This window comes from Cydia fagiglandana, chromosome 8, assembly GCF_963556715.1.
Source record: "Cydia fagiglandana chromosome 8, ilCydFagi1.1, whole genome shotgun sequence".
Classification (NCBI taxonomy): domain Eukaryota; kingdom Metazoa; phylum Arthropoda; class Insecta; order Lepidoptera; family Tortricidae; genus Cydia; species Cydia fagiglandana.
Window position 1 is genome coordinate 730758 of NC_085939.1, and position 11962 is coordinate 742719.

At 38.9% G+C, this 11962-nt stretch overlaps 1 protein-coding gene across 1 annotated transcript in view; it reads left to right on the plus strand.

The window, feature by feature from the left end:
* The window catches only part of LOC134666427 (gamma-tubulin complex component 2-like), a 61639-nt gene extending 49693 nt beyond the window's left edge, over positions 1 to 11946 (plus strand). Inside the window, exons 14-15 of the mRNA XM_063523577.1 lie at positions 7079 to 7248; positions 9182 to 11946. Coding sequence (XP_063379647.1) covers positions 7079 to 7248; positions 9182 to 9269 — 258 coding nt within the window. The 3' untranslated portion in view covers positions 9270 to 11946. The remainder of the gene's footprint in view (positions 1 to 7078; positions 7249 to 9181) is intronic.
* The last annotated feature ends 16 nt before the right edge of the window (positions 11947 to 11962 follow it).

An 11962-nucleotide genomic window follows, 5' to 3' on the forward strand; every position in this document is an offset into this window, starting at 1 on the left:
TTCCAAAATGGCGGCCATGCACTATGTCATAAAAGTCGTCATGGATGTCGTTTTATAGGTTTTAGGGGGCCCCAATTTAGAAAATGATGACCATTTTGAAATCCAAAATGGCGGCCATGCACTGTCATAAAAGTTGTCATGGGTGTCGTTTTATAGGTTTTGGGGGGCGCAGATTTAGAAAATGATGACCATTTTGGATTCCAAAATGGTGGCCATGCACTATGTCATAAAAGTCGTCATGGGTGTCGTTTTATAGGTTTTAGGGGGCGCAGATTTCGAAACGATGACCATTTTGGATTCCAAGATGGCGGCCATGCACTATGTCATAAAAGTCGTCATGGATGTCGTTTTGTAGGTTTTAGGGGACGCAGATTTCGAAAATGATGGCCATTTTGGAATCCAAAATGGCGACCACGCACTATGTCATAAAAGTTGTCATGGGTGTCGTTTTATAGGTTTTAGGGGGCCCTGATTTCGAAAATGATGACCATTTTGGAATCCAAAATGGCGGCCATGCAGTATGTCATTAAAGTCGTCATGGCTGTCGTTTTATAGGTTTTAGGGAGCGCAGATTTCGAAAATAATAACTATTTTGGAATCGAAGATGGCGGCCATGCACTATGTTAAAAGTCGACATGGATGTCGTTTTGTTGGTCATGGTCATCATTTTCGAAATCTGCTCTTCCTAACACCTATAAATCAACATCTATGACGGCTTATATGACAAAGTGCACGGCAGACATCTTGGAATCCAAAATGGTCATCATTTTCGAATTCTGCACTCCCTAAAACCTATAAAACGATATCCATGACGACTTTTATGACAAAGTGCACGGCACACATCTTGGATTCCAAACTGGTCATCATTTTCGAAATCGGCACTTCCTAAAACCTATAAAACGATATTCATGACGACTTTTATGACAAAATACGTAGCGGCCATCTTGGATTATAAAATGATCATCGTTTTCGAATTCTGCACTCCCTAAAACCTATAAATCGACATCCGTGACAACGCAAGTTATCTTTATTTTCAGATCTAACAAATTGCTACAGAATACAAAGGACAAAAAAAGAAGCGTAATGAAACAAGCAAAAATACAGATGATTCCTCGACGCAATTGGATGCTTCTTAAATTGTGTCCAGATTTTTTTGTCATAAAAGTTTTTATTTTTCACGTATTACTCTCACAAGTTCCGTGACATTTCGACCTTGTAATTTTTTAAGTAAATGTTTTTGTTTATCTGTGAGGATCTCACTAGAATAATATAATCAAGGTATGTTTATATTTGATAATTGAAATAGTAACGCAAAAAAAAAAATATATTTGTGTCTTATATTCCTGCCGAAGACTTTTATTTTTCCTTTTCCTTCTACACAAGTTTGGTCAAGTAATAAGAATTTAGGGCTCTCAATTTTATTTTGACTTCTACAACAGTAAAGCTACGAGGCCATGTTTGGTATCGTTTTCGTATAAATTCGCAGTCCCAAATTTAGTTATGGTATCACATTGACACCATTCCAAAGTAAAAACATATAAACTTACTTTCTTTTAAACTCCTCTTCACGCTTAAACTGCTGAACAGTTTTAATTTAAATTTAGTACACATATATTTTGAGTCCCGAGACAGGACATAATAAGTTATCTCAAAAATCATCCTTCAAAGGTGTGAAATGAGGTGTAGGGAATTCAGAATTGATTTCTTGAAGTTAATACTGTTTAAGTTTAGGTTTGAAGTCATGTTTTTTTTTTCATTTTTAACTAAATCAAAGATGTAGACCATCCCAAATTTAATATAAATCGGTTCAGCGGTTATTGATTTCCCGTACAAATTTCCACGCCACTTTTTACACCTTCAAAAGATGATTTTGGTTATAAGATCTATCCTATGTCCTGTTCCGGGACGCAAACTATTTCTATACCAAATTTCAACGAAATCGGTTCAGCGGTTAAGCGTCAAGAGGAGTTTAAAAAAAAACCGACCAAGTGCGAGTCGGACTCGCGTATTAAGGGTTCCGTACATTAAGTCCGACTCGCGCTTGACTGCACATTTCTAATAGGTTTTCCTGTCATCTATAGGTAAAGAACTATTTTGTGTATTCAGACAGACAGACATACAGACGCACGAGTGATCCTATAAGGATTCCGTTTTTTGCTTTTGAGGTACGGAACCCTAAAAAGATTTTTTTAATTTTGTGGAATGGTTTCAATGTGATACCTTAAATGGATTCAGCAACCCAGATTTATACGAAAACGATACCATACACGGCCTAGCACCTTCACTGATGTAGATATATCAAGATAAAATTGAGAGCCCTAATCTTATAAACTTTCAAGAGCGGATATCTCAAAAACTATTCAACATATCGAAAAAATTGACTGAATAAACTTGTAACAAATTAAATTAACTTTCATTTTGTATAAGTGGCCATGTCGCTAAGATGCATAGTTTCCGAGATATAATCGAAAAACCGGAAAATGGGACATTCAAAGCCCCCTCTCTTCCCCCCGCTCAAGGGCTACGGCCGAGGACTTTTGATATGTTCACCTCCTAACTTGTCCAAACCAAGTTACAGAGTCAAAAATTGTGTTCCGAGCATTTCCCTCTACAACTTTTTTGAGTATTCGTTGGCTGACCTAAGTAGCTTATTGCATTTCTTTAATAACTTTTCTGTAAAAGGTTGACGGGTGTTGGGTGTTTATATGGTTTTGGTCGATTATTATCATTTGCATCGCCCATGATGACTTACTAGAATTACTTACGAGCACACGAGACACTAATAATAGTTTGACAAACCTTGGTTTTCAAGAGGTATTTTATATTGACATTTGCTGTCACAAATTTGCTGTCAGATTTAGTCGCAAACCGCACGCAAAGTGCACACAAATGTGTCGACACCTTGTTACGGAAAAGTGTACACACGGCGACGACACTTTGTTTCGAAACAATTCTAGACACATTGTGTGGACTCTGTTACGACACATCTGACATTTAGTTACCACTTTGATGATTCTGCGACTGGAATGGTTATATGGGTGGCCTTATATACTAAAGTTTTAACAGGTTTAATCGAGTGGAAGTTATGGCAATGGTCATTAACCATTGTATAGCAAATTACAGTAAGTCAAGGTTTATGGCATCGTTAACTTAATGTTCTGTAAAGTAGTAAAATACATATATGGGAGATAGGCATCAAGTATCAGCTGTATCAGCTGATAGCAGCTGTGTATGATCTGACTACACTACATCCGCGAGTTCCGCCAGAGAGCAATGTCGGCTGTAATATGAAGTTAGTGAATATATCATAGAAAGTTTATAATATGTGTGTAGATAAAGCAGTGTATGTAACTGTACATAATTAGGCATTAAAACACTCGTGTGATACTATTATGAAACTCATTTCATTCGTTTCATAAGCCCACACTCGTATTTTAATGCCTTTCATTATGTAGCAGTCACATAAACTACTATTATTCGCTGTACATTTAAATAACAAGTTTTTAAAACGATAATCGTTTTTATTCGTTTAATTTTATTTCCTAAGCAGTTTTGGGTTACAAAATTACTAATATTTATATCGTCAAAAATATTTTGGTAAAATATTAATAATACTTAGGTACTTACTTAATTCGGTTTGGTGATTTCGTAGAAAAAATGTGACGTCACACTAGGGGGGGAGGGGTTTGCCAAATGTGACCAAGTGTGACAAGGAGGGGGGGAGGGGTCAAAAAACCTAGAAATTCGTGTGACGTAATTAATGGATGACCCCTTATTTCTTATTCGTATCCCGGCAAAATTTTACTGAAATCTGTCGTTCTGTTAAAAAGGGGCTTTAGGACAGTTGAGGGGGCGTAGCCAACAAACGCCGATCAAATACAAAAATTTGTATCGAGATGACAAATGCAAGGAAAAGTCACGTGATCATTTCCATGCATTGTGTTTCGTTTGGCGGTTTTTATGTAACTATCGTCATCTTTGCTAGACCCTCAGATCACACAGAGTCGCGCTTTTATTTATTTTGGTCGAGTAGCGTAAACTGCCCTAAGGTTTCCTTTAAGGGCGGTTTCAGACTAGCGTATTATTCTGCGCAAAATACGGTCGTTTCGGCGTTACGAGCTTACACGCGCGTTAACTTCCCTACATTTGGTATATACGAGTTTACACGCGCGTACGCGTACGCACGTCTGAAACGCTAGTATCTGTAACCGCCCTAACACGTGACGTACATATTTCTTTTTCTAACAGCTACCCCCTAGTTTCTGTTTCCGTATTTGTAAACTTGAAATATCCTTTTGTGTCTCTATACAGTAAAATTCTCTTTTATAATATTTATTATGTGTATTTTTATAGTTGCTTAAATGGATGATAGATGTACGAGTAAGGTGAATGTGGAAAACACTAACTAAGAAAATAAAACGCATTATAGGCTCTCCGACCCCAGTCGCACGATTGATTAAAAATACGTGTGTTGCCGTAAAATTTGCTTAACATTAGTTGCACTGTGATTTTGAGTAGCTAAGTTTCGGTGCTTATATTGTTCACCTAATAATAATATTATTATTCAAAACAGCTCTTCGTGAAGCTGTGCCAATGGGCAGCTACGTGCTGATTAGAACGTAGCTGCCCATAATAACTTCTTACCAATCCCATCACTTAAACCAAAAAGAATAGATAGTATAGATGGGTAAATGTTGTAGTCCCTGTAAATTTACTGCCATCTATCGACACATGACTGTAACTCAAAATAAACACGTATAAAATTATCACAAAAATGAATATATATGGATAAATGATTTTATTAATTTTATATCATTTTGACCCATGTTCATTCTATGTGTTAAAATTGTTAAATATGAAACGGTGTCGTCACGCCATCTAGCCGAAAATAGGCTAAAGGTGTGTGCGCCATCTATCCGAGAATGACTTTTTCTTGATTTCCGAGGCACGTTTTTTTCTTAGACTATTCATCTTATACGAAGTTACGTATGTCTTTGCTTAAACGGTATACCTGTAGCATCCAGTTATTGTGCGTAATTTCGAATATCGTATGTCTATCGCCCATTACGTAGATGCCGTTTCTAACATATATTTTTGTGTTTTCTTTTAACGCTACCGATACACGTAAATTGGCAAGGAGATGCACAAGTACTTCGTGGACGCAGAGCTTAACAGTATGCTCGGATCGTCGTATGACAGTTCAGACTGTAACGAGGTTAGCGAGGTACCGCCATGTCACTACCACTCGAGAGTTACACGCACTTTACACGAGTTTGAGACCATTTCATGAGATAACTGTGTGAGTGTGAACGCAGCCGAAAATTATTATTCGTTTCGTTTGGTGTGAAATTGTGAACAGATATAACTTTTTAAAATTGTTGTATTTCATTATCAGCGAGGGTTGTATTAGCTCTCAATAGTATATAGATTTGCATAAGCGCTGGTAGCCTAGTGGTAAGAGCGTGCGACTTGCAATCCGGAGGTCGCGGGTTCAAACCCCGGCTCGTACCAATGAGTTTTTCGGAACTTATGTACAAAATATCATTTGATATTTACTAGTCGCTTTTCGGTGAAGGAAAACATCGTGAGGAAACCGGACTAATCCCAATAAGACCTAGTTTCCCCTCTGGGTTGGAAGGTCAGATGGCAGTCGCTTTCGTAAAAACTAGTGCCTACGTCAAATCATGGGATTAGTTGTCAAGCGGACCCCAGGCTCCTATGTGAGCCGTGGCAAAATGCCGGGATAACGCGAGGAAGAAGAGATTATATAGATTTGCATAAGGCCATGTGGAGTAAGAGAAACATAATTTATTTTGCTCGGGGCAATAGACGAGTATTTTAAGTTAATATTATTTATGAATTAGTTTTATTCTTATATTAGTATTTCATTTAATTTTAATATTAATATCTCAAAGTATCGCTAAGGCCCACTTGCACCATTCACTAACCCGGGGTTAACTGGTTATACCTGAAGTGGCGCTTATGCTTTACCTACTCACAAGTGTTTCTGCCTCAATGCTCCTCTTACCACATCTTAATTCTAACATTACAAAATTAAAGATAGCTAATAATTTGTATACTATAAAGTTATAATTTTTTTAAAAGAAAAAATAGGGAGCTAGAGGAGCTGGTTGCGATGCCTAATATAATTGGCGAGATCAAAGCCACACGACTCCGCTGGCTTGGTCACCTGGAGAGGATGGGGGAGGATCGTGCTGTGAGAAGAGCATATGTGGGACATTCGGGCGGAAAACGTCCGTCTGGGCGTCCCAGATACCGCTTGAGTGACGAAGCCCAAAAAGACCTGTCCGCCCTCGGAATACCCAACTGGCGTGAAGTGGCGCAGAATAGGGCAGAATGGCGCTCTCTTGTGTCAGAGGCCAAGATCTTCTTTGGGTCACTGAGCCAGTGATGTATGTATGTATGTGTATGTATAAAGTTGTAAATGTAATTCCAATTTCACACGCAATCGCGGCTGTGTTCACTTTTTGTTACTAGAGCCCTGTCACGTGTAATGCTTCCATGTAGTATTTGTGATTGATGTCGAAATCATGCTTGTTACACTTTCATGTCTTTTCTGTTCTAGATCTCCGCGGTAAGTATGGCTATGATTTCAGATTCCATATAGGTATATACTCTCATTCTGTACTTATACTAATGTTCATAAACAGCGTACTATGTCGCTTCTACATATGTCACCTAATTTATGTTAAGATCAATGACGTCATTGTGGAAAAGACCGTCTATAAAGGAAGACCGTCTAGTTGCTCTTTCGTCGCTTTTAACTCAAAAAGAAGATCGGTAAAGCAGAAGTGAAGCTCTTCCTTTCTGTCTGAGCGACGTAAATGTTTGGGAAATGCTGTCATATACTAAAGAAAAAAAAGTAACCAAGCCCTCCGGGCGGGCCGAGGCCGGAATGTGACCGGGGGGTTAAGCGGGTAAGGCGTCAGTCGCGTAAGCTGAAGGACGTCGGTTCGTTCCCGGTCTCCGCCGCCGGAGGGCTCGGTCACGTTATAACATGACTTCTATTTCAGTTTATAATTGGAAACACGATTGTAAACTTGGTGGTCGGTCCCAGGAGGCGGGGTGCGGCGGGGGTGGCGCGGGCGGGGGCTGCGCGGACTCGTTCTCGCGCTCGGTGTCGCGCTACGCGCTGCGCTTCACGGCCGCGCTGCTGTCCGTGCTCGCCATCACCGACCAGATGGTGCGCGACACCAACGCCAACAAACTCCTCAACATCTCCTCCAGGTATGGCCCCTCCACGGGTACACTTGTCGAGGCTCGGAAGTAGCTACGTGCAGGCTGAGGATTCGTTTTAAACGAACGACCTTGGGAGTCCGTTTAATTGAATCCGAAGCCAGCAAGTAACCTTCCAGGCGAGTCATATACAGGTCGTCCCACGGCTATGCCACATGGAGGGAAAGTACCCTAAATATTGTAGATGGAACATTTTACTGAAAGAAGACATTATTTTAATTAAAAAAACAATTTAAACTGCATTCATAGATTTTTAAATAATTACATGGTTGAACCGGGAATCGAACCCGCCGCACGAGAAAAAAAATCACCCTGTAGCTTTATCATACCAATCGAAAGGCTTGATCATAAGGATTATTTTTTGCTAAATAACATGGTGTCGGAAATAAAAGGAAGCCCATGAATTTTAACATTTTTAATTCAAAATTAATCAATTTAATTTATCAAATGCTCAAAATGTAGTCTTATTCTGTTGAATACAAAGCCGCACTCTTTTGATTATTTCGCTAAATTTCACATCAAATGTTAAAATTCATGGTCTTCCTTTTGTTTCTGGCCCTATGTTCTTTAGCAAAAAATAATCCTTATGATCAAGCCTTTCGATCGGTATGATAAAGCTACAGGGTGATTTTTTTTTTCGTGCGGCGTGTTCGATTCCCGGTTCAACCATGTAATTATTTAAAAATCTATGAATGCAGTTTAAATTGTTTTTTAAATTAAAATAATGTCTTCTTTCAGTAAAATGTTCCATCTACAATATTTAGGGTACTTTCCCTCCATGTGGCATAGCCGTGGGACGCCCTGTATAGTGCTTTTCTCAAAAATGGTGCAAGAAATATAAGTAATAGAAATATTTAACAGAAGCAACGTTATTATGTACCTATATATTTTCACAGAAAAAAGTAGAAAGAATTGAAAAAGTTTGCTTTGCCGCCTTTTTATTTTTTTTAATAGAAGTGCATTTTTCTGCGAAAATACGCCAACCTATTTGAGACAGCTAAACAGTCGCGGTACCAACATTATAATAATAAGTACTAAGCCCGCAGGGCAGCTTGTGGCGAGCTGTTGGGGAGTAACGACCCCACGGACCCGAGTGCTCCCGAGAGTCGGTCAGGGTCTCCGTCTCCGGCGTGTCTTCGTCGGTCGGAGTGAACCCCAAGGAGACCCGCAGGACTCTCGGCTCTGGCTTGCCTTCATTGGCCGTCCAGAGAGGAGTCGCTAGAGCTATTGCTCCAGGGGTGGAAGTGAAAGATGCATAAGACGCGAGTTGGCACAGTGGCTGGTAACAGCCACTGGGTAGAAAGCGGCGCACACCTCTCGACACCCCTGAGCCGCTCACACCGATGTTGCCCCTGGTCGTCTTCACGACGGCAGTTTCAGGGGCCCATCTAGTCAGCGGCAAGTCACCACTTGCCTCGATAACGTGTGTTAGCATTGTTATGGCAGGTGTCCGAACTCTTTACAATAGCCCAGTCTCATTTTCCACCCAAACTTCAATCCATAGACCGGTATACTATTCATTTTGCTACAATAGTCCCAATGCTTACGTGTTGGATCTGTGTCCCCACGCAAGCCTATCAAAAAACCGGGATTATAGGCCCGTGATATCCAAGGAGTACTAATCATCTGTTTGGCTGTTTAGTGGGCCTGTGCCTTCATTTGATATGGCCATTTAAACTTTTAAAAAGAATTTGGAATTGGAACTCGACAAATAATGGATTTTGTATGCAACATTGCAGTCCCAAAATCGAGACTGCAATGTTTTTAACTTTTTAATTTTTGACTGACTATAAACTCCGCACTTCGCGACCTATATTTTAAACGGCAAAGTCGACTTTGCTGTCCCTTTTTGAGAAAACAATTGAAACTGTCATCACGAAGCTATCACAGCGCTTCATGAAAATAACATGGTAAATATGTCCAGATTGAACTTCAACACGTACTACGCGAAGCAGCTGGAGAAGTTCTGCAGCGACGACAAGATGCTGGACGGCGAGAAGAAGGCCTCCTAGCGGCGGGCCGTGCGCTCGCACAGCAAGCTCATCACGCCCGTGTAGACCCGGCTCGAGAGGCCACAGAGACTGCTGCCTTTTCTTCGTTACGGAGCGTTGATCGGCATCTTGGCTACGCACCCAGCAGTGTGAATAAGGGCTGATTTAGACGATGCGAGAAATCGCATGCGATTTTAAACTGCAAAACGTAATTCAAGACCAAAATAGTAAGACAATGTTGCCACTGCAATAATTTGTTTGTTACATAGTTCATTCCTTTTGATAAATAATCACGCTAAGATAATTTATTTATTAGTTATTTTACTCCTACGATTCAAAAAAGTACTTTTATTTACTTATTTTTACATAATTACAAGACGCGCTAGTAAAAAAGTGGCAACATTTACAACTTTTTTTGGTCTTGAATTACGTTTTGCAGGTTACATTGCTGACTCTTGATGACATCCAATTCAACCGACCGATCAGATACCGCAATGTAATGAAACTCGCATGCGAATTTTTGCATCGTCTAAATCAGCCCTAATGGTGAACTTCCCTGATTGAAAAGATAAAAACTCTAACCACAAGCTGATAAGTTATAATAATAAGCTGTAGACATGAACAAATAATCATTTTTTTAAATTTACAATTATGTACTAAATAATAGTCAAATGTAAAATAACTGAATCTCCTAGACCTATGTAATAACTTCAACAATCATGTAGGTACACACATAACTAGTTACATGAGTACAAATTAATCGTATTAGAATCTCTCAATCATTGCAATATTTTTATAGTAACAATAGTTTTACACGGAAATGAATTAAATCAGATCTTTCCCATATTTTTGGGAAATTGTAATCGATACAATAAATTTTCAATTGGACAACGATCACAGTATTTTTGATATTAAATTCAGTATTCTATCATTACGTGTTAGTACCTATACTCGTAGTACCAACACATATTAATCGATATTATCAACTAAGTCACAAATTAACTTGCCATTGTAGTTTATAAATATAATAAAGGCCATGACATTAGGTAGTAACAAAGAAAATTTGAAATAGAGGTGGCTTGTCAAAGTAAATGATGTAGCCATTGTCAATTTACTGCCATCTTTCGACAGAAGATTAGAACTGTTAGAACACCATTAGACTTTGATCCTTATTCTTTCACTGATATGTGTTAACTTGTTAAACTTTGATATTAACCCCATCTACTGGACACTATGCAAAAAGTATGGTGCAGTCTTTTCGAGCGATGGCGCCATAACCTACAGCCTACTCTCTAACACTGAAAGAATAAGGATCAAATCAAATGACGCTCTAACAGTTTTAATATTCTGTCGAAAGATGGCAGTAAATGTACTGTGGCTACATAATTTACCATGACAGTAACTCTCTATACACTCTATTCTCTTTGGTAGTAATAAATGTATCAATCTATTGTGAAATGTTCTTCCAGATTCTTGTGTTCAATGTAACTTCCACCTCTTGGTGTATTCCCAATTGTCCCTGTATGCCTCATGTATGGCGGCGGTGACAAATGGGAATACACTCGTCTTTTGATCGCTACAGACGGAAATTTTAAAATGATCCTTCAAGCATTCCAATACGGTTGACTATTGCGTGTTGTTTAATATAGTCGTGGCGATCAAAGGCTTTTTCCATTAATTTAGACTCTTTAAAATTAGGGCACACTTATTAGTCTCTTCACATTTTAAAATATGTACCTTGGTTCTTGTCTCTAAATTAATATTAGTTCACTCACAATCAGTCGTGCTAATATCGATACACGAGCAAGCGAGAGATTCCAAAACTAAAATTGGAATTTAGAGCCTTGCGAGGGTTCAGGGGTTAAACAAACTTTGCTACACACAAAATCTTTCACTACAAGAATCTGGCGAATCGGGAATGCTTACGGCTCGACTACTACATTGAGCGACTTGCGACGGCGGCAGCATTAAGCGTAGGTTGGAGCGAAATACAGCGATCGGACCTTTCGTTCCCACCTATAGTTGTCGCTGCCGCCGTCGTCAGTCGCGTAATATCGTGGCCGAGCCGTTACTTCTGCGGAGTTTTTTTTTCTTATCCTACTACAGCCATTTTATCCTTGTTTTTTATTGGCTGTGTATTATTGTTGCAACCAATTAGTTAATGTAGTACCGTGTTGCTTAGCTTACTTATGTTCGTTGACCGTATGTGCCATTGTTTGTTAAGTTGTAATAAGCTTAGAGGTGTGTACACTACTTCAAGCCAAGTGTCTTCGTAATTGGTGTATAAATTGCTGAATTTATGAAAGAATACCACTCCCAATGCGATTTTATTTGTCAAGTGTAATTTCATTTGTTCCCAAATTTCGAGAACAAAGTGAAGTGATAATAATTATGTATTATAATATTTTTCTTACTTATTCCCAACCGGTTGTTAACAGCCAGTGGAAACAACTTGTAGGCAATGTCTGGGAATAACCAAAGTAACTTTTATCGCTCCATGTGTATATTCGTCTTATTTTATTTCATTGACTTGTTTTTGTATTACTGTCTATTCGACTTACTGAATTAATTCGAGTTTTGAATTACTGAATTAAGAGTTTCTTTACGTTCAATATTACATTATTACTCATTTTATTCTGTAAACCATATGTAAATACACATCTTTGTTGGCATTATAATAAACCAAACTAATACCTTCTAGTACGTTTTATTTT